The sequence below is a fragment of the Natrix helvetica genome, assembly GCF_964273705.1.
Source record: "Natrix helvetica genome assembly, chromosome: Z".
In the NCBI taxonomy this organism is placed as follows: domain Eukaryota; kingdom Metazoa; phylum Chordata; class Lepidosauria; order Squamata; family Natricidae; genus Natrix; species Natrix helvetica.
This window is the reverse complement of record NC_138554.1, coordinates 50,026,053-50,049,822: the sequence shown is the minus strand read 5'-3', so window position 1 is coordinate 50,049,822 and position 23,770 is coordinate 50,026,053. Positions and strand designations below refer to the sequence as shown.

The 23,770-nt window shown below is 38.8% G+C and overlaps 1 protein-coding gene across 6 annotated transcripts in view; it reads right to left on the bottom strand.

Moving 5' to 3' along the window:
* Positions 1 to 8,241: 8,241 nt before the first annotated feature.
* Positions 8,242 to 23,770, bottom strand: part of STAC2 (SH3 and cysteine rich domain 2) — a 46,394-nt gene continuing 30,865 nt past the window's right edge. For 5 of the 6 annotated variants that reach the window (XM_081931865.1, XM_081931861.1, XM_081931863.1 and 2 more), the window contains 5 exons: positions 22,980 to 23,041; positions 21,609 to 21,706; positions 18,367 to 18,418; positions 14,076 to 14,213; positions 8,242 to 13,059 (listed from right to left, as the gene is read on the bottom strand). In XM_081931865.1, the coding sequence (XP_081787991.1) occupies positions 12,955 to 13,059; positions 14,076 to 14,213; positions 18,367 to 18,418; positions 21,609 to 21,706; positions 22,980 to 23,041 (455 nt within the window). In that variant the 3' untranslated portion in view covers positions 8,242 to 12,954. The remainder of the gene's footprint in view (positions 13,060 to 14,075; positions 14,214 to 18,366; positions 18,419 to 21,608; positions 21,707 to 22,979; positions 23,042 to 23,770) is intronic. The other variant, XR_014173518.1, reaches the window with a different exon arrangement.

Sequence of the window (23,770 nt, the reverse complement as noted above, 5' to 3'; positions counted from 1 at the left end):
CACAAAGGAGGCCACACCCACAGAGTACGTTCCAAAAATTTTTGAAACCCACCACTGAATCCACCACTAGTGTGTGCGCAGTTGGACCTGGAGGAAACGGCTTCCTGCAAACTTTCTCCCCCATGCTTCCACATGTAGCAGGGTCATCCTCTACCTCCTGGGGGGGAGGGGGTGGCAGGCAAAGCTGGGAGTGGGGATCTGGAAGTCTCTAGTAGAGGAGACAAGGCCAGGGCAAGGGCCAAAGCCTCATCCACCAGAGGAGCCTTGTGGAGGATCCCCAGATGGTGACACAGGTTGCCCAGAGTCCTGGGCAGTGGAGGCAATCTCCCAGTCCAGGCCTCGAGCTCCTGGGGCACCAGGATCTTACAGCCCAGCCCAACTCCACTTCTCTGAGGGGGCGCCCGGCCGCACTTACCTCCTTCTTGAGGCTGCTGCTGCTGTGCTTGCTCTCTTCGGCCAGGTTGCTTATGGTGGGTGTGGAAGGGCAAATTGCATGGTCAGAGGGTCTCTCCATGTGAGGAGACTCAGCTTTGTAAGCAAAGCCTCCTCAGCGATAGGATGGGATATTTGACAATATCAAAGTGTCTTGGCGTCTGTAGGAAACTGAAAAAGCTCTTTGGATGAAAAGTGAAACATTTTCAAAGGAAAAAACCAAGAATGAGGCAAAGGTCTGAAATGCGTTGCTCTCCAGCTACTTTTTATTACAATTCCCATTCTCCCTATTGCCCTTCTTAGAAAAAGTGGGGGAAAATTTCTATAATGGTGGGACGTAAGTTCTTTGTCATGTGGTTTATCATCATCACCTTTTAATGACCACATCATCCCTTGTAGAGTGGACTCTGGGCAACTGAATGGAGCTAAGTGTTTACTGGCCGCATGCCCTTCCTGTCGCCCATGTGGAGTTTTGTTCAGCAAATATATTCTCATAGTGCACAGAGAGAGAAATATCTGCCTCCCCCCACATCTGATTTTATTTTTCTGGCTTTGTTTATTGGTCTTGATTTCCTGCTCAAAATTCCTTCTGGAACTATTGGTGATCGTTTGTTCTATAAATCTCTGAAATATTCATTTCTACTTGCCAGCTCATCTAATCATGACAATATCTCAAGGCTATTTACATAATGAAATTATACTAGAGTAGACTTCCCTCACTTAGCATTTCCGGGTGAGTTGGACTGAAACTCATGTCATCCTGATCATGTCATTACATTTAACCATGTAACTAGGGTTTATTTGCATGACATACTTGGCCACGATTCATTTAACCATGATTTATCAGCCCAATTTTCTGGATTCTCATGACACACTGCTTTCTGGTGAGGAGTTTAGCCTATCCAGGGAAATCTTACAGATCTTATATGCCAACTGTCTGTCTTCACTCTGATAAAAATCAGTGTTTCCCATGCAGTTGCAAAATTTTATGTAATCATAAATATAAACCAGAGTTTAAGTTTTATTTGTATCTGAGCTATGATATAAAGAAGTAAATAGATTAGATGAGAACTATTCCTATATCTTATGTATCATTTTATAAAACTTTAATTATAATCATGTAGTCTTTATATTTATTTTTTCTATTATATTTTTGCTTCTTAGTTTACAGAATTAGTTTTAATTCAAGAATCTTTATATAAACATCTTAGTGTTATAATGTTATAGTGCCATGTTGATAATGCTAGATTTTAGGTATGTTTATACTGTATTTACTTTATGTTTCATTATTATTACTGAAGTGGGTGCAATTCTTATTTATATTATTTTATACTGGCCTGTAACTGAAATAATGATAGGTAATGTAGCATAACACACTGCATCATAAACTGGCAAGATTCATAAAGCATGCTAGGTAAAATAAAGGTTGTTATATGAGATGCTAATTTGACTCTGCATACCGAAAGAATTCTAGGAAATTATAATTACACAATTACCCTTTCCTTGCTATTTCAACTCACTGAACTACATACCTCTCTCCTTTTCTGTATGCAACTGTTAACTTCACTTGATTGACTTAATTGATACTGCCATCAACAATATTTAGGGCAAAAATTATTTAAGTTTATATACCACCTAATCACATTTCCCATTCTCCACCAATCAGACATACATTTTAGCCAAGCACAACTTTGCATATGTATAAAGTATAGAACACAGCATAAAATTTAGGAGGAGGTCTTCTAGTTCAGGCCACTGCTCAAATAAGAGACCTTATACCATTTCAAACAAGTGGATGTCCAGTTTCTTCTTAAAAGCCTCCAGTGATTAAGCATCCACAACTTCTGAAGGAAAGTTGTTCCACTGGTTAATTGTTCTGTTAGGACATTTCTCCTTAGTTTTAGGTTGCTTCTTTCCTTGATTAGTTGTTTTGCTTTCTGGTGCTTTGAAAAATAAGTTGACCTCACTTTTCTTTGTAGCAGCCCCTCAAATATTGGAAGACTGCTATCATGTCACCCTTGCTCCTTCTTTTCTCTTGACTAGCCATACCCAATTCCTGCAACCGTTCATGTTTTAGCTTCCAGTCCCCTAATCATCTTTGTTGCTCTTCTCTGAAATCATTCCAAAGACTCAACACCTTTCCTATAATGTGACCAAACCAAATGCAGTATCCCAGATTGTGATCTTACTAAGGTTTTATAAAGCAGTACTAATGCTTTACGTGATCTTGACTTTATTCCTCTGTTTATGCAACCAAGGATTGCTTTAGCTTTTTTGGCTGCTGCCACACACTGCTGTTGGCTCATATTTAAGTGATTGTCTACTAGGACTCCAACAACTCAATTACTGCTTTTGAGTCAGGTTTCACCTAATCTGTACATTTGGTTTTTTCTGCACTAAGTAGAAAACCTTACCTTTCTCTACATTAAATTTCATTTTATTGGATAGGGCTCAGTGTTCAAGTCTGTCAAGATCCATTTGGATCCTGAAACTATCGTCTGGGATATTGGCTATTCCTGCCAGCTTAATGTCGTCTGCAAATTAGATGAGTTCCCCTTCTATCCCCTTGCCTAAATCATTGATAAAGATATTGAAGAGTACTAAGCCTAAGACAGAAGCTTGTGGTACCCCACTGCTTACTTCCCTCTATGCAGATGTAGTACCATTAAGGACAACTTGTTGAGTGTGGTTTGTCAGCCAGTTGCAAACCCAAATAGTGTGATGCTGTCTATTTCACTTTTTTTTTTAGCTTACCAAGAGGGTCTACAACATTTAGGTGTTGACCCATGGCCATGCCCACTTTGCTTCCAGCCACCGCCACTGAACCACAGCAGGCTTTCCTCCTCCATTAGCCCACTGCCAGCGATTGTCTTCTACCAATGGCCCCCTAGCCTCCCATCCTCAGCCCTGCATTCCAGCCCATTCCCCGAGGCATGGTGTGACACATGCATTTTGCTGCACTGGACAAATAGCTGCCAGCCAATTGGCTGGTGGGCGGCAGTGATGGCGCTGCGACAGTGCATGATTGGCAATGGGAAGGCCAATCTCAGGGGCTGGGGGCAATGCATGATGTGATTGGCTGCAGGCTGAGAGAGGGGAGCAAGATTGGTGGTGACTATTCAGGGGGAGGGAGAAGAATATAATGGAATACTACAGAAGGGAGGCATCATATTGATAAACATAAAGATATCCATTACATTTATGCTGCAAATTCAGTTGGAGTTATTTTTTTTCAAGGTGATCTATTTTTCAGACTCATTCTGCAACTTGCTACATTTGTTATTGTGGGGATCATATTAATAAAGGAAAGGAGGCAAATGATAATGAAGTTATTATCAAAAATGAAAAATGCAAATAGATATTTTCCCCTTTTGGTATAAAACTGGTAATATAGTGTCCAACTTTCGGTGTGATCCTCAACCAGAAAGAAATTGACAGATCTTTTAAAGTTCCCCAGTCTGATATAGAGATATATACATCCAGTGAACATACTTTAAAACAGCTGATTTTAACAAACTTAGAAACCGCTTGGGAAAGATTCCATGGATGAAAAACTTAAAGGAGAAAACAACTCAAGAAGTTTGGGAAACTCTGGGGCAAAAAATGATAAAAGCGCAGTCTATCACAATACCACTGAAAAAGAAAAACAAGAAATCCAAGAAGAAATAATGTGGGTGCACAAAGATCTCTCTAATAAACTGAAAGCTGAAAATGATAAGTAGAATCAATGGGAAGAGGGACCAACAAGTAATCCTGACTTGCAAAGATGAAGTCAAGAAAGCTAAGGCTCAAAATGAAGTAGATTTGCAACAAATATTAAAGACAATAAAAAAATTTCAACACGAAACAAGAAAAAAAGTCAAGGAAACAATTGAAACTAATGAGAGAAGATGGCAAGGAAGTAACAGTAGAGAGAAAACGGAGCTGCCTAATTAATTATTTGCATTAATCTTCACGCAAAAAGAAAATGCAGCACAACCTACCAAAAACAACCAGAAGAGAGGCTAGAAATAAAAATTAAAATAAGCAAGAAAATGATAAGAGGACACCTATCTGATCTAGATGAGTTCAAATCACTGGGATCTGACGGATTATATCCCAGGGTTCTGAAGGAGCTGGCAGATGAGATCTCAGAACCATTGACCCATATTTTTCAAGGATCCTGGAACACAGGGGAACTATCTGAGGCCTGGAAAACAGCTGATATGGTTCCCCTCTTCAAAAAAGATGGGGGGAAACAGCTTGACATCAATATCTTGGAAGACCCTGGATAGATAATGAAAAAACCCAATCTACGAACACCTAGAAGCATGTAGTTATAATCAGAAGCCAACACAAGTTTGTCACATGCCAAAATGCCAAACCTTATTTCATTTTTCAACAAAGTGACTAAATTAATGGACCAGCAAAATAATATGCTTTGATTTCAGCAGTACATTTGACAAAGTAGACCACAACCTACTTCGTGGTACAGAATGGGACATTTAGGCAATGATCCTAGGCTGTGCCCACATTGCTCAGAGCCAACTGCCACTGCCAAACCGCAGCAGGCTTTTCCCTAGCCAATGATCCCGACTCTCCACTTCCAGCCCTGTGTCCCAGCAGATTCCCCAAGGCATAATTTGACCCTGGCATTTTGCTACATTGGACGAATAGTCACCATCAAATCAAGTGGCAGACAGTAGCAATATTGCCGTGCACAATTGGGCAGTGCACAATTGGCAGAGGCCAGAGCAATCACAGGGGCTGCGGGTGTGGGATGCAATGGATCACAGGCTGGGGTGGGAGGGCAAGATTGGCATCAGCTCTGGAGGGGAAGAGCAAGATACCTGACTCTTGATGGTGGAGGGGAATCCTGGGGACTGGGATAAAGCATAAAGTGCAAACGCCAAAGCAAAAAGACCCTATTCTAAAGCTGTCTGCCCAAAGCCCCCCAAATTCATTTTTTTTCTCAATCCTTTCCAATGTCATATATATATAAATGGGAAGCTCCTACCTACTGCTGTATTCCTGCTTCCCCACCACCACCACAGCTAAAGCCAAATTATCTGCTTGGAGCAAACTCTTGGACCAAATGTGGGTGGGAGCTTCCCATTTTGGCACTTCCTGCCATTGACTCTGTGTATTGGCCCCAGCCTATTAAATAGTGGACGATGAACGAGGCTGGACACTGCTGAGGTAAAACTCCAGGATTTATTGCAACAGGCACTAACACAGACTACAGGAGAGAAGCACTCGTTTCCCTGCTTGACAGCTATTTATACAGAGCTGTCAAGCAGGGCAGCCAATGGGAAGGGAGAAACAGCCCGCGCTCAGCCAAGCCGCGTCTTAGCCAATCAGGCACGTCTTGGCTGTTGCTGGCTGTCAGGCAGGGTAAACCCGGTCGTAGGTCGAGGAACATAACACAGCCCAAATGCCAAATGGACAGTTTGGCTATGGTGGTGTGCAGGGATTCCCATTTTGTGGAGTGACTTTAAAAAAAACCTTGTGGAGTGCTTAAAAAAACCAGCGGCTTCCTGTACTGATACCGTAACCACCGCCCTTGCCTCTCACTCCGTTCCATAAAATGGGAAGCCTTATCCACCGTTCATTTATTTATGCATGTATGTGCATTGGAAAGGATTGCGAAATAATGAATTATGCGGGCTTTTGGCAGATAGATTTGTGTTCTTGCCCTTCCAGACAGCTTGAGAGTAGTGCCTTTTTGTTTTGGAGTTTGCACTTTGTGCTTTATTCCAGTTCCCAGGATTCCCTTCTACCATCAGCAGTCATGTTCCAGCACCTATCTTACTCTCTCCCTCCACAGCTGATACTGACCTTACTCTCTCACCCCAGCCTACTATTCATTACATCACATCCCGCCCCACCACAGCCCCTGGATCACCCTGCCCTCCATCAATTGTGCTCTGCCCCCAAAGCAAATTGTTGCTGTCTGCCACACAATTTGATGGTGGCTATTTGTCTGATGAAGCAAAAGGCCTGGGTCAAACTGTGCCTTGGGGAATCAGCTGGGATGCATGGCTGGAGGTAGAGGGTCAGGGGGCCATTGGTGATGGATCATTGCTGGCAGCGGGCCAGGGTAAAAGGAAAACCTGCTGGATTTGGCAGTAGCGGTTGGCTGGGAATAAAGTGGGCATGGCCAAGGATCGTTGCCTAAATGTCCCATTCTGTACCAAGAAGTAGGTTGTGGTCTACTTTGTCAAATGTCTTACTGAAATCAAAGTACATTATATCCACAACATTTTGCTGGTCCACTAATTTAGTCACTTTGTCAAAGAATAAAATAAGATGTTTGGCATTTTGGCATGTGACAAACTTGTGTTGGCTACGAACACCTGCTTCTAGGTGTTCGCAGATCAGTTTTTTTCATTATCTTTTCCAGGATCTTCCCAGACATTGATGTCAGGCTATTTCCCCCCCCCTTTTTTTTTTTTTTGAAGATGAGAACCTTATCAGCTGTTTTCCAGGCATCAGGTAGTTCCCAGGTCCTTCAGGATCTTTGAAAAATATGGGTCAATGGTTTTAAGATCTCAACTGCCTACTCCTTTAGAATCCTGGGATATAATCTATCAAGATCCCAGTGATTTTAAATCATGTAGATCAGACAGGTGTCCTCTTACCATTTTCTTGCTTATTTTAATTTTTATTTCTAGTCTCTCTTCTGGTTATGTTTTTGATAGGTTGTGCTGTATTTTCTTTTTGTGTGAAGATTGATGCAAAGAATGAGGTAGGCTGCTTTCTATCCATTGCCCGTTACTTCCTTGCCATCTTCTCATTAGTTTCAATTGTTTCCTTGACTTTTTCTTGTTTCTTGTCTGTTGGTTTTTTAAAATTGTTTTTGATATTTGTTACAAGTCTACTTCATTCTGAGCCTTAGCTTTCTTGACTTCATCTTTGCAAGTCAGAATTACTTGTTGGTATTCTACCTTAATTATGTGTCCCTCTTCCCATTTATTATACTTATCATTTTCATCAGAGAGATCTTTGTGACCCACGCAGTTTCTTTTTGGATTTCTTGCTTTTCTTTTTCAGTGGTATTGTGCTGGACTGGGCTTGTAATGTTGTTGTTGTTAGTTTCCCAAGCTTCTTGACTTGTTTTCTCCTTTAAGATTTTCATCCATGAAATCTTTCCCAACCTATTTCTGAGTTCAGCTCTTTTAAACTCAAATTTACTGGTTGTATATATCTGCATATCAGATTGGGGAACTTTAAAAGATCTGTCAATTTCTTTCTGGTTGAGGATCACATCGAAAGATGGACACTATATTACCAGTTTTATACCAAAAGGGGAAAACACCTACTTGCATTTTTCATTATCATTTGCCTCCTTTCCTTTATTAATATGATCCCCACAATAACAAATGTAGCAAGTTGCAGAATGCGTCTGAAAAATAGATCACTTTGAAAAATAATAATTGCAATTGAATTTGCAGCACAAATGTAATGGATAGCTTTATGTTTATCAATGTGATGACATCCTTCTCCTCTATAGTATTCCATTATATTCTTATTCCTTTTCAGTGTTATTTTTTCTTATATGCTGCAAGTGTATAATATTTGTGGCAGCAAGAATATGTACTAATGCAAGTGATCAACACCAATAGCAGTATGGAGCACGTAGGAAGATTTTACCAATATTACAGGAAAAGGAGTTAGAGATCTCTGAGCCACATCTTGTCTCAAAATTATTTCATAGAATCACCTTATTTCAGAACTGTTATATTTATTTAGTGAAACCTTAGTACTCTGTACTTTTCTTTGTCCATTGAAAACCCACCTAGGCCAAGGTGGAAAGATCAACACACGACAATATAGAATTATTTTATACTGACTTTCTTAAACAAAGAAATTTAAACGAAATGATACAGATGACAGTGAAATGCCTTATTATAGGCCAAAGCAAAATCCAACTGCAGGAGTTACAGCCCAAAACTCACACATTCAGGGATATAAGAATAAACTTTTGGGAAAGTAGCTGTAAACTTGGTACCAAATATATACATACTGAATAACATTTTAAAAGAGTGCTCCCTTTATCTGTATCTTTCTGTCTTACACACTACAGTACACAGAGATTATTACTAACCCACCACACACATTCACTTTCACTGTGTAAAGGCAGGTTTACTATTACTATTCCAATTAGATGCATAACCACACCCCAAGTCATCCAGGTTCTTCACATCAGGATGCCTTGCTATACTGGACAAATAAGCATATTTATGGACTCTAGAATTTGCAAGCAGCTTGCCAATAGTAAATTTCCAAGGTATTAAATAGCCTTGATAGTTAACATATTCAGGTTAAGAACACTATCAGTTGTGTGAAAACATATCAAATATTTTAAATATTACATCCATATGAATAGCCTTCAAATTTCATTTGCTTGGTGATGATAGCATTGATAGCAAGTGTAGAATACAATTATTTAAAGAATGAAGACATAGAGAAAGATTTGATAAGAACAGCGTAGGCAAAGTGTTAACCTAGGTATAAGGTTTTGGCTTTCAAAATCCTTCACTATACCTTTAACTATCTTACCAAAAGATAACAAACCAATATTACTTTGACCAAATTGGGAGAAGAAAAACCTATCAATCACAGTGTTTGGTGTATTATAGTATTTAATTCAGAACATTTCTTCCATTTTCTCCCCTTTGACCACAATGCATTCTTCAACATATACAAATGTGCCATTTATAAACATATATGTCTATGTGCAGCCAAGAAGGAACTGAACATTATTGCTTAGATGAGTGGGATTCCAGCAAGGAATCAAGTGTGCTACACTTTTTGTACAATGAAGTTTTCAAATATATGTTGAATGTTTTTGTGACCAGTCTCTCACACAGCCTGCCTAAGAAGGAAAATATATTGACATGGCTTTGTTTGTTTTAAATGTATAGTCAGTTGTTGCTGTGACAATTAGCCAATGAAGAAAAAAAAATACCCCCCAACCCCCCAGCATTGGTAGCTCAGGAGATCCACTGGGCAAGTAAACACATATTTTGGTTTTAACTCCCAAAAATCAGTATGGCATTATCAAGAAAAAACATCTTTTCTCATAATGTAATTCTGATTATATTTCCTTCCCTTCACATCTTCTGTATCTCACCTTGTTTCTTGCTGCAGTTTATTCTGGAGAATTCTTATCAGATCACCTCTGTATTACCCCCTTCATTAGGATTATTAATCAAGTAGTATCTGGCCGCATGTTCTTTCTCCTCCCGTTTTCCATTTTTCTAATCGATTTTATAGCCCCCACCAGCGATATTTTCAATGATGTTATTTACTGAGGAGTAATTGTATCATTTTTCACTAGAAAAGAAATAAACATCATGTGCTTCAATATGTTCCAGTTAACTCCAACATTCAGAATAAAACTTTTAAAGGAGAATAAAAGGGAAACCAATCAAGAAATTACATCTGCTACATGAATTAGTGCAGTAGGAAACCTAAACCTTCCAGCTGGAAGATCTTATATTATGTCCTATGTACTTTCCTCCTGGCACTCTTCACATGAGGATCATAAGATTATGGATCTAAGTTTTTAATCCTGACAACCAAGCAAAACTCCTCACAAATGCTGCTGTGGATGCTTTAAAATTTGCATGTTTATTAAGACAGTGGCTAAGCACTCAGCAAGTGCTTGGTTAGCTTGAGATAACCCCAAATTAGTGCACAAAAGTGGAAAAGGTCTATCCAACAGTAATTCAAAAATAGTGCAAACATAACTGTGTATAATAAAACAAAAATGGGAAATTCATCTTCCAAATAGATTTTCCTACTGTTGGTCTCTCTCAAAACATTATTTATTTTGGAAAATTGGTACTGCCGATAATTTCTTGTTGCTTATATAATCTATTTTCATGGTCCTGACCCAGAAAAGGCAATATAAATGAGTCTGTGTAGGTGGAAGATTTATTGTGCCATACTTTAACATATATTGTCCAACAAATATTAAGTGCTTCTTTTTTCTCTACAGCTTCCACTTGGTGACACTGACATTTAAATACATTCTAATCTTTATTGTCTTTGTATTAGCTCCGCAAGCAATAAATTTCCCAAGCTAGACTCTGACTCATACATGCATTTACATTATTTGATTTCATTATGCTTAATTTTTGGCAACTGAATGGCTAAGCTCATTTGCTGAAAGCATTTCTAATGATATAAACTTCCTGGTTATGGAATCTGGACATCATATTTGCAAGTCATTGCTTAGTGTTGCACAAATTCTATGATATAAATGTGAATCAGGCCAATATAGTGATGTCTTTATGATATGGAAATACTTGGAACAATACTCTGATCTCAAGTAAAAAAGAAATACTGATTGATTTTTGAGACGGAATTGAATAGCTTGCTAAAGACTTCTCTCGTGAGAAGATGGATTTGACTGCTAAGGAGCTAATTGATGAAAAAGAAACTGCGGTGTAGTTTCTATCTAGTGCATGACTAAATCATCATCAGAATGTGAGAGACAGCTTAAATATGAAGTCTAAAACTCATCTCTAAACGCAACACCAGATTCTACCCCTGAATCAGTGTTTCTTCCTTGTAACAATTCCTACATTACATGATATTTCTTTGGTCCCTATTGCTGAGTAACAACATAGTTTCAGATACAGTTTGCACACTTGACCAAATCTTCCTGATACATCATTTGTTTCTTAGTTGCATTGTGCATATGCCTATATTTTGCTCTTGTGATAGCAAACAGGATTTGTTTATTGTAACAGCAGTCTTTCACCATAGATTATGGCAAAACCATGTATAGTGCGAGGATGACTTTTATGATATGAGTTTAGCATTAGGTTAATAAAAGCATTCACTAATAGTCCTTATGTAAGGAACCAAGAAAATGCATTTCTACTCCAAAAAACAAAATAGAAAACATTTACCGAATATCATGAATGTGCTATGTATTATCATCACCAAATCACCAAGTCTTATTTTGAAAATACTTGATGAATTAAGCACTTAACTGTATATTTTGTATAATCTTTGGGAAATTTAAAGTATAAATAAAGAAAATAGATTTCTGGAGTTTTGGGGGAAGTAAAGGAATACCTATTGCTGTTACTAATAGGCTAGAGTCACAGTGTAAGTCCTAGGAAATATCTGTTTCCCTGGTTTGATTATGCGATATAAGAAAATAAGTGCTTAACCTAAGTAAATGAGCCATGCATGCACATCATTTTTGAATGTATTTAGTAGTGTACTGGATCTGTTATACATACTATTGGTTAAATGGTGATCAATGGTTTATCTCACTTACAGAAGTATTTCACGTGAGCCATCTTTCTCATATCTAATATCTGGCCTGCTATATATTCCAACTGGGCCCTAGAAACCACAGGATTTAACAAGGCATCTCTTTTTAACTAGCAAATCAAGTGAAAAAAAATGCTAGTTTAGTCATACTAGGGATGTCTATGCAAATATCATATTAAACAACTCTTTTTAAATCATAGACTTTCTTTTTTTTTCTCTTCCTTCCTTCTCTTTCTTTCTTTCCCTTTTTATAAAAATATATCTGCAATCACATAGCTGAAAGCATGCTAGGAAACAAGGAAATCTGGAGTAACCCGGATCTTTGAACTCCTATGAGCAAAGCAGTAATATTCTCTGTTTAGTTTCAGAAAAGCATCTGGCTAAAGAAGGTCCCTGAGAAATTATCAATGCTGCTATCAGTTATATGGTGGGTCAGCCACTACACACTGAGGAGCAAACATAGTTGTATGATTTCCCCAGGACCCAGGAAAGGACACAACAGAATTGCAAACCACTTTACCTCCTAAAATTAAACAGAAGAGGCTCCAAAGTAAGACTCCTCAATATGTGACCAATAAAGGGCTGTATATAATTGCCTGGACACATCATCTTTTTGACAGAAGGTGACACTAATTGTGAGCAAACAGTCACACAAATACAGAGAAAGAAAACTAACACGGAAACCATCACACCACATGGTCTTCTTTAGTCAGAGAAGGGCTTCGCATTTCCATGGGTAGCTTGCATGCAACACAGCATTGTTGGGGAATTTCTGAAAATGGGATGGGGTCAAGAGCCTTACAATAAGATAGATCCCTCCCAATAAGTTAAGGCTAATTAATTGTTAACTGGCATCTATTGTCAGGGTCCAAAGACAAGACAGGGTGTGAATTACAGCAGAGGAAATTTCTCTCACATTCACAACAAAGAGAGCTCTTCACCAAAGACCTTTACAGAGACTGCAGTGAATGTGATGAGAAACTAAGTCAAACAGGAGTGAATTTCCAGCCCCACATGGATAAAGGTACACAGCAAATGGTGCTCCTGCCAATCCCCCCTCAAGCCTCCTTTCATCCCTTCCACAAAAGCTGCTCCCAAGATCCAGTGGGAAGATTCTGTGAAACAGTGATTACCCAGGTGCTCCGATATGGGGTGGCCTAGAGGAACACAAGGCAGCTTCGCTCCCCTTGTAGGCGTCCTCTTTTTAGTGTATATTTGTCTCATTTTGCTCTTCATCTTTCATCTTCAAATTTCTGTCAGAGTATCAGCAGGCACCAGCCCACGTTTTTTGCCACTTGTCACCTTGATGAAACCTTCATTCTCTTTGGTCTTTCCCACACCAACACAGATCTAGGAGAATCAGAAGAAGGAGTGGGGAGAATCCTAAATGTTATCAAAAGATTCAGAAATGGTAAAAGTACATGTATTATGAACTCCACAATGTGATATTTAAAGTATGCAATTGGAGTAATAAATAAGTATTGCGGTATTTTTCGGAGTATAAGATGCACAGGAGCATAAGACGCACCAAGGTTATGAAAAGGCAAATTAAAAAAAAAAGTTTTTGCACTCTGCAAACCTCCCCAAAATGGTATATATTATTAAGACTATGGCTTTCCAGTTGTGACATGTGGCTGTGAAAGCTGGATCATCAGAAAATTTAACCTGGACCACAAGAACAATACTTGATGAAGTAAAATTAAGACTGTTCAGTACAACCACAAATAAGAATGCTAAAGTTTAAATATTTTGGATACCAGTTGTGAAGGGTGAGTCACTATACAAGCCTCTAATTCTTGGAATAATAAAAGATAATTCCAAGAGTCTGACAGAAGACAAAATGACTAGATACTATCAACAGATAACACGAGCAAAAGCTTACAAGAATATAAAGATGCAAAGGATAAAGATTAGCCTAGCAAAATGATATCCATTAGGTTACAAAGACAGTTCTTTTTAGAACCTGGTGTTTGGATTCAACAGGCAATACCAGGAAAACAAGTTAGATTTGAAAACAAGCCAACCAAGCTTCCCTACCCCCTGCTTAAAAAAACATGGACTTGTCTCTAAATTTCCTAGGAATCATGTTTGATTCCTTTTAGTTTAAATTACCTTTTACTTCAGGGTAGGTAGGAAATGTTTTCCCATAAGGGTTACAGAACAGTTATGAGTGGGTCCAAAGCTGCATTTTAGTTCTCCTTGGAAGACTCATCTTTATTTTTACTTCTTCAAACTCAGGCAAATGCCAGCTGAGAGGCAGGGCATATCTTTCCAAACTTGAACTGACTGGTCACAGATGGGCTTTGTGAAAAAGAGGCTAGAGGCCTTACTTGATCACGTCTATATTTGGGGGCATACATGCCTACCTGGTTTTCTTTAAGGCTCAGCTGTCCCTGTTCTTTGTTGCCATAGAAAGTCCTGAAGCATCTCCAGACAGTTTCACCTGGGCGAACTCGCTGGACAAAATTGGCTGGGAAAAAGCCAATGCGGTCTCCCATCTTCCCCTAGATTGCAAAACAAAAATGTCAACACTATAGCACAAAGGTCTATGATAGTATTTGTGTTATATTTTTATATCTTGCTCATCAGCAGGAATAGAAACTTGGCCTTTTAAATTAAAAGTATAAGCCGAGACCTGTAATTCTCTGGATTTTAAATAAGAGCCATAGCAAGCAAAATTGGCCCTAGAGAATTGTTCTGCTTTATGGTAAATACATGCATAGTCATATATTTGCTGTAATAAAGAAAAGTACTTCAGTTCATCAGATTTCTACTGGATTTTTCACAATGTAATTATAGTTTTTGTAATGGGTTTATGTTTTGAAATTTTTATTGCATGTTATGGTTGGAAAGCACCTGTGAGGAGGGTTTTTATAAAGGCAAAGTAGAAGTTTCTCGATTCAGAAATAAATATCTGAATCAAGTAAAACATGTGCCATTATACTTGCTTTTACACAATAAGGGTTGGGGAACCATCTTTACTGTTTGGTGAAGGTGAATCTTTAAAATACTGTTTTAGAGCTTCATCACTTTCTTTCTCAAAATCAGTTCTCCCCAACCTGTACTTTCCTAATTTGTTGGTACTGGATCTCCCAGAAGATCCAAACAGTGTCGCCTTTGTGTATTTTGGTCCCAGCATATGGTATTTTTAGAGTGATTGGTTGGAAAACTTGGCTGTATATCAGGGACTTCCAAACTTTTTCAGGAACAACATTCTGAATTCTTTGATTGCTAAGCAGATGGTCATGGGCAGGATAATAGGAGTAACTTCAAGGAATAAGGAATCTGACTAGAGCCCAGTGTGATTTGTTAGTTTTGTTTTTGCCATTCAAAAAACTACTCAATGATTCATTTTGGAATTTTAAAAAATGTGATTTCAATAACTTAGAGCTTGAGAAGGATTTCATGGATGAGAGGTCTAGGAAACTTTGAAAAGTGAGATTATAAAAGCCCAGTCTAGCCCAATTCCAATGAAGAAGGAAAATAAAGAGATCTTTAAAAAAAAACTAGCATGGCTACACAAAGAACTCTCTGATAAATTGAACGACAAAAAGGACAAAATATTTTTAAAAATGATAAAATGGGCACATAACTAAGGCAGAATATCAGCAAATAACCAAACCTGCAAAGATGAAGTCAGGAAAGCTAAAGCTCGGAGTGAATTAAGGCTTGTGACAAAAGTCAAAAATAACAACAAAAAAAGCTTTTTTCATGTAAAAACAAGAAAAAAGTAATGGAAACATTTGGTCTATTAGTGGTAGAAGATGGCAAAAAGATAACAAGCAGCAGGGAGAAAGCAGAATTTGCTGAGTTTTTGCATCTGTCTTTACACAAAAGGGAAAAAAGTATCTATCCTATAAAAAAATTATAATTGCAAAATGCAGATTAGGAATGTACGGTAAATCAAAATAAGCAAGACAATGGTAAGAGAATGTCTATCCACTTGAGATGAGTTCAAATCACTAGGACCAGCTGGATTAAACCTCAAGGTTCTGAAGTAATTGGCAGATGTGATCATAGAACCACTGAACCATATCTTTCAAAGATACTGGAGCACTGGGGAACTAGAGGACTGGAAAAGGGCTGATATAGTTCCCATTTTCAAAAAAGGGAAAAAATGGATCCAGGAAACTCTGGACCTATCAATCTGACATCTACACCTGGAAGGATTCTGGAAAAGATAATCAAGCAACGAATCTGTGAACACCTAGAGCCAAGGAAAGTCATAATCAGAACCCAACATGGGTTTATCAAAAACAGATCATGTCAGACAAATCTTATTGCATTTTTTGACAAAGTGACAAAATTAGTGGACCAGTGAAATGTTGTGGATAATTTACTTGGATTTCAGTAAAGGATTTGATAATGTAGACCACAACCTACTACTTCACAAGGTAGGAAAGGGTGGTCAGATCGATCAAGGGGCCCCAACCTCCGGATCAGTACCAGTCTGTGGCCTGTTTATTTGAACATGCATGGGAGCTAGGCTGCGCATGCAAAACTGTCCCTCTCTCCTGCCACCACAGCTGCTGCCAATCTGTGAACATAGAAACATTGGGGACCACTAGACAGATCACTATCAGATGGTTTGTAATTGGCTGATCAACCACACAAAATGTGTAGTACTTAATAGAACTGTTTCTACATGGAGGGAAGTATGCAATGGGGCACCTCAAGGCTCACTCTTAGGCTCTGTACTCTTCAATATCTTCATAAATGGTTTAGACAAGGTGAACTCATCACGTTTGCAGATGGCACCGAGCTGGAAGGAATAGTCAACCCTCCAGAAGACAGGCTCAAGATACAGAAGGATCTTGACAGAAGGATCTTTAACCCTGGGCCCTATCTTACAAAATAAAATTCAATGATGAAAAAAGTAAAGTTTTACATTTAGGCAAGAAGAACCAAATGCATAGATATAAAACAGGTGGTACCTGCTGCAAGACCAATCTTCAAGTCTTAATGGACAATCACTTAAATATGAGCCAGCAGTGTGCTGCAGCTACCAAAAAAGCCAATGCAGTCCTAGGCTGCATTAAGAGAGATATAGAACAAAGATCATGCAAAGGGTTAATATCTCTTTATAGTGCCTTGGTAAGGCCACACTTGGAATATTGCATGTAGTTGTGGTCGCCAGAATATAAAAAAGATGTTGAGACTCTGGAAAGAGTGTAGAGAAGAACCCCAAAGATGGTTAGGGAAGTGAATGTTAAAGCATATGAAGAATGGTTGCAGGAAATGGGTATGTTTAATGAAAAGAAAGATTGGGGGTTATATGACAGCAGTGTTCCAAGTGGCTGCACAAAGAAGAGTGTGGTCAACCAATTTTCCAAAGCACCTGAAGGTAGAACAAGAAGCAATGGATGGAAACTAATCAAGGAGAGAACTAACCTAGAATTAAGGTGAAATTTCCTGACAGTTAGAATACTTAATCAGTGGAATGACTTGCCTCTAGACATTGTGGGTACAACAATACTGGAGGTTTTTAAGAAGAGATTGAATAACTATTTGTCTGAAATGGTATAGAGCTTGAGCAGGACTAGAAGACCTCCAAGGGCCCTTCCAACTCTGTTATTCTGTTATATACTGAAATAAATATATAAAAACCAGGGCACTATAGTATTCCTCCTGGCCTGCAAAACATACAAGACTTGTTTCAGTATTTTAGATAAGCATGGGCTGTCTTGGGTTGAGGAAATAAGACCCTTATAATTGTTTATAATTAAATTATCCAATTATAGTGATAGAATCTCCACTTTAGAATACCTAGATATTGAGAACCTGGTCTTCTGTACCTGCAGACTTGCAACTGGAATCTTCTATCATCTATCTATCTATCTATCTATCTATCTATCTATCTATCTATCTATCTATCTATCTATCTATCATCTATCTATCTATCATCTATCTATCTATCATCTATCTATCTATCATCTATCTATCTATCATCTATCTATCTATCATCTATCTATCATCTATCTATCTATCATCTATCTATCTATCTATCTATCTATCTATCTATCTATCTATCATCTATCTATCTATCTATCTATCATCTATCTATCTATCTATCTATCTATCATCCATCTATCATCTATCTATCTATCTATCTATCTATCTATCTATCTATCTATCTATCTATCTATCTATCATCTATCTATCTACCACATTTCCAAATCACCCATCTCTTCAAAGATGAAGCCTTTAATCACAATGGGCTACAGATTTCCTCCCCCTCGCCCATATCTTTAGGATCCTGTCCCTTACTACCAATCAGGAAACTTCTGAAGACATAACTTTTCAGAAAGAGCTGAGAATGTCATCACTGTAGTACAATGATTAAGATGTTAGTCTAAGATAAGAGAGTCAACTGGTTCAAGTATATGGTAAACTACGAAGCTCACGGGATGACTTTGGCCCAATCCTTCTCTTTCAATTCAACCTACCTCATGGAGTTGTGGGGAAAACACAGGAGAGAAGGAGTGCTGCATAAGCTGCATTGGGCTTCTGAATGAACAGCAGGTTAAAAAAATCAATTGATCGCTCAATCAATTGGTCAAGCACATGTGGTGGCATTTGTTCATATAAGAAGTTGAGTTGCATATGGGAAATATATATATATTCAGATCTCTATGTTCTGCCATATATTCTGCTCACCTTCCACCAATCTTCATTAGAATCATCTATCAGCATGATTCGGTCTCCTGGCCTGCAGGAACAGACAAAGTCTAGTTTATCTTCAGCTGCCTTTTGGGTAGTGAGATGTAGGGAATGCCACAGTATAAAAATCACTGGGCAAAATAAATAGCCTACTAGAGGTACATGAGTCATAACTCTCAGGTGTCCCACCAGCAACCACAGCCTTTATCTTGAGTGGTAGCTCCTTTAAACTCCATCAGCAAGGTCTCACACTACAAGAACTGATTATTTTTGGCACTGGATTCCTTCCAATGCCAACAAGAATGAAGCCCTGGGTGCTCTTTATAGGACTATCAATGACTTGCAAACTATCTACCCAGAGGGGTTTTCATTGTGATAGGGGATTTCAAACGTACTAACTTGAAAGCAGCCCTCCCTTATTTCCATCAATGTGTGGACTTTGCCACTAGGGATGGGAACATCTTGGACTTAGCTTATTCTAACATTGAGAAAGCATTTAAGGCTGTCCCTCGCCCTCAATCTGGCTCCTCAGATCATCTTTCTGTGATGCTTATGCCAGCATATAAGCCTTTGTTAATCAGAGACCAATTAGAAAACAAGTGAGTGTGTGGCCAGCAGGAGCTATGGAAGCTCTACAAGATTGCTTTGAGTACACTAATTGGAACCTATTTAAAGAGGCTGCAACGACTGGACAACATACTGATGTGAATGAATATGCTTCTACTGTGTCTGCTTATAAACAAAAGTGTATGGAGGATGTCAGTGTTCTTTTGTCATTCTACCAAATGAGAAACCTTGGATGTCACAGGAGGTCCGTGCGATGTTGGAGGTGAGAAACACTGCTTTCAAATCAGGTGATGTGGAAGCACTTAGAATAGCAAGAGCTGATTTGAGACATGCTATAAAAACAGCAAAGTGGGCCTATAGTCAGAAACGCTTTTCAAGATCCTATGGACCTGAGATGCATGGAGCAAGGTATTCGGGTTATTACTTACTCTAAGGCAGCTTTCCTGACATGTAAGGGGGACATGGATTCTCTAAACAAGCTAAATAGGTTTTTTAGTTGGTTTGAGGCAACCAACGTTCCAGCAAAGAAGGCTGTTTCCCTCCCTGATGATCAGGCACTCAGGTTTGAGACAACTCTCTTTGGAAGATCCTGCGAAGAGTCAATACTCGGAAAGCTGCTGGCCCTGATAATATCCCTGGGTGAGTAGTTAAGGAGTGTGCTGACCAGCTGGCCACTGTTCTCACAGACATCTTCAACCTCTCGTTGCATCAGGTCGTGGTTCCATCGTGTTTTAAGACTGCCATCATTGTACCAGTACCCAAAAAAACCAACATCACATGCCTTAATGATTACCATCCTGTTGTACTCACTTCCATTATGATGAAGTGTTTTGAGAGATTGGTAAAGGAATATATGGTTTCATGCCTTCCCCCTACATTTGACTCATTACAGCTAGCCTATCGGAAGATCCCCTCTATAGATGATGCACTTTCCTATATGATTCATCTTAGCTTGGCACACCTGGAGGAGAATACTCATGTGCAAATGCTGTTTATTAATTTTAGTTTGGCGTGCAACACGATCATTCCTCAGCATTTGGTGAATAAACTGGGCCTATAATGTAATTGGATACTAGATTTTCTTATTGACAAGCCCCTGTTTGTGTGAGTTGGAAGAAAAGTCTCCAACTCCCTCTCCTTGAGTACAGGTTCCCCACAGGGTTCTGTCTTGAGTCTGCTACTGTTCATCTTGATGACCCACAACTGCTGTGCCAAATCTGCTACAAATCATATTGTGAAGTATGCGGATGACACAGCAGTGATAAGTCTTATCTGGGACGACAGTGAAGATGCATATAGGAAAGAGGTTATGGGTCTGGTTGACTGGTGCAATAAAAGTAACCTGGTTCTAAATGTTGATAAAACAAAGGAGATCATCGTAGATTTTAGGAAGAGACAGCATGGTCATACTCTGCAAGGGGTGGGTTCCTGCCAGTTCTAACCTCTTCTATAGAAGAGGTTCCACAAATATAGTGCCATTTAGAACCGGTTCCAGCTTCCTCCCCCCGCCCGTCCGCACATCATCAAGATGAAGAGCGAGAGGAGGAATTCTGGGAGTTGAAGTCCACAAGTCTTAAAGCTGTCAAGCTTGAACACCCCTGGGGTTTTTTTTCTAAAGGGTTAGGGGTCTTGTAACTTGACAGCTTTAAGACTTGCGTGCTTCAAATGCCAGAGTTTCTGAGCCAACATTTTGGTTGCTAAGCAAGAGCGTTGTTAAGTGAGTTTCACCACATTTTACAAGTTGACCACGCCCACCGGTCCCATGGCCGGCAAGCCACTCCCACCCAGTCCCATGGCCAGCAAGCCACTCCCACAAAGCAGGCCACACCTACAGAAAAGGTTCTAAAATATTTTGAAACCCACCACTGTACTCCACTCAATATCAAGGATGCAGCTGTAGAGGTGGTCAACAATATTAAGTAAGTAACAATCTGAACTGATTTCTCCACATGTCATCCTTAGTGAAGCGTGCAAACCAGTGTCTGCATTTCCTGCGTCGGATGAGGAGAGCACATTTTTCTCCTTCTATCCTGACCACTTTTTACAGAGGCACGATTTGAGCTGTTTTAACAAACTGCATCACTGTTTGGTTTGGTAGCAGCAGTGCCTCAGATAGAAAGTCTATTCAGAGAGTGGTAAGGACAGCTGAGAAGATTATAGATAACTCGCTTCTTGTCATTCAGGATATTGCTTATAAGTGCTATGTGCTTAGAGCTCAAAGCATTGTTAGAGACCCCACACACTCACTTTACGGTCTGTTTCTGCTGCTCCACTCTGGGAGAAGATTTTGAAGTATTTCTAGCAGGACTTCTAGATTCTGTAAAAGCTTTGTTCCCTATGCCATCTGTCTGGTAACTCACAAGATTTGTTTCTCGCGCAATGAATACATCCAAACTAAACTGTGTTGTTTCTCCATGTCATATAATATATGTGTATATATGCATAACTTTCATTTGTTTGTTTGTTTGTTCATTCATTCATTCACATTTATGTAATATATATTAGAGATGGAGACCCTTTGAGAGCTGTATGCAACGAAATTTCATTTGAATGTATGCTGATAAGTATACATTCAAAGTGATAATAAAGTTATTCTAAATCTGACTACTTTATGCCTATCTCATGCTATGGATTTCTAGATTGGATATCTGAGAAAAAAGGGGCATACTTACTTCAGTGGCAGATCATTGTTCTCCTGAGGCAGAAACTTGTACAGAGCAACGTAAGAATACATGGGTGAGACCTCTTTGCGTGTAGAGCCTTGAGATGGCTATTGGAAAAAGAAATAACAAGAAGAAACATTGCAGTCTTGAGACACATGGTGTAATCTTTAGGGATCTAGTCTGAAGTAAACAGAAAAATACCATTTGATGCAAAGTGTTCTTACATTTTACAGTTTTTGCAAAATGCTATAATGGGACAGACAGATAAAGATCTTATGATTACCAGAACTTGCTACTTTCCATGCTAGAGATGGAGAAGGTCTGTTGGAAAGAATTTGTGAAAGGGAAAGAGTGCAGTTGAGCGAAATGGGTCAGGAAAAGGGCAGAAGCCAGCACAAAAGTAAAGCTGTGTGAAAGAGTCACGCACTCAGTTGACAAGGGCCTTTTTCCAGCCTTCTTCTATCCATCCTGAAATTGGTTGTTTTGCTTGGCTGTATTTTTCACAACTTTCTTTGAAGAAAAAAAATCAGAACATATGCCACTTGGTTTCTTTAAAAAGCAGAGCTCTGAACCTTTAAATTGTTTCTAGAATCATAGGAGATGGCATTTGAGCCACTGAATTCAGCCCCCATTCAATATGAAAACCCAGATTAAAGCACTGATGACAAATATCTGACTCACGCTGTCCAAACATGTTTAGCAAATGTCCCTAAGAAATTGAAGCCATTGCCGTCAAGAAATGTTCTTAACTTTCAAACAAAATCTGTCTTCCTGACAGAGAACAGGTTATGTCCTTCATCTGGATAAAATATCTCCAAAGAATGCAGTCATAACCTTTCCAGTCTTCATTTCCCAACGCTAAACACAATTCCCTTAATTGGGTTTAGCAGGAGTTATTTTGCCAATCATTCTCATTGTCCCTCGCTACATTTTCTTTAAGAAATTCTACACACATATGAAATGTCTGTCTCCTTCATAACTCACTAAGGAAGTTTATTATAGTGGATCATCCATAAATAACTACACTTCATCAAAAAAGGGTAGAGATTTCTGGGTTGGGGTGCTAAATAATTATCCCACAAGAGAAAATAATTGAGTAGTCTTATTTAAAAAAGGAAAGTTGTGGTATATTGTTCCATGCAACTCTACTTTTAAAGTTGAACAACTGTACTAAACAATCTTTTCAGCTCTTGAATTTTAAAAAGGAATAAAAGCCAAATACAATTAAATAAAAATATAACATTATTACATGGAATTTCTCTCCTTCCCTGCTTTCTTCTTCCTCTAGAAAGAAAAATCTGAGGAAGGCGCTAGATCCTACATTTTGGGGGTAATCTCTGATTTTTATCAATCTTGAAATGAAATGGGTATATTTTCTACCTGTTGCCCTGAGTTCTTTTCCTCCAATACAGGGTTCTCGCCTTCTGTGGCCACTGAGAAAACTGAAAGAAAGAAAGAAAGAAAGAAAGGCAGAGGATATGAAGGCTCATCACTCCAGTATGCAACAAAACATGTATTCTTTCTTTTTTTTCCCCCAGAGAAGGATGCAATCCAACATCAGAGTTGACAAAAGATTCTGGAAATTCACTAAGAAACAACAACCAGAAGTCAGAGAAGCAGTCACTGACAAAAAATCAGGGCAAAATGATGTTCTTCAGGTTGCAAAGAGTAGGGGTAACAAAACTGGATTTTTGCGACCCCTTTTGATAGATCTGGCTTTGAGAGGAAATTTTAATTACCGGTAAATGGTCTTTGCTGCAATTAGAGGAGTGTTTGTATAGGGGGATTTTTTCTTTTTTAGGATTCCAAAATAACCTCAGCCTCACCTTTAGCAAAACATTAAGAACTGAAGGCGTTCAAAGTCATAAGCCTTAATCTCTGAGCCAGTCTTGCCTTCCATAGTATAATTTATGACCAAAGGGGTAAATTTGCATTAGAACAATTTTTGGAAGAGAATGTCTTCTTTTTTGAGATTGACTGTATCAACTTGCCAAACAGTAATCAAGGATGCAATCATTCAAAACAAAATATACAATACCTGAAAGAAGATAGAATTAGAAAGAGCAAAGTTTCTTGCTTTTAGTAGAGCTACTTGGATATCTCCAGTGACTTCTGGGATGAATTTTATTTCCATCCCAGAACAAACCAAAAGAAGGGGATACATGCTTCCA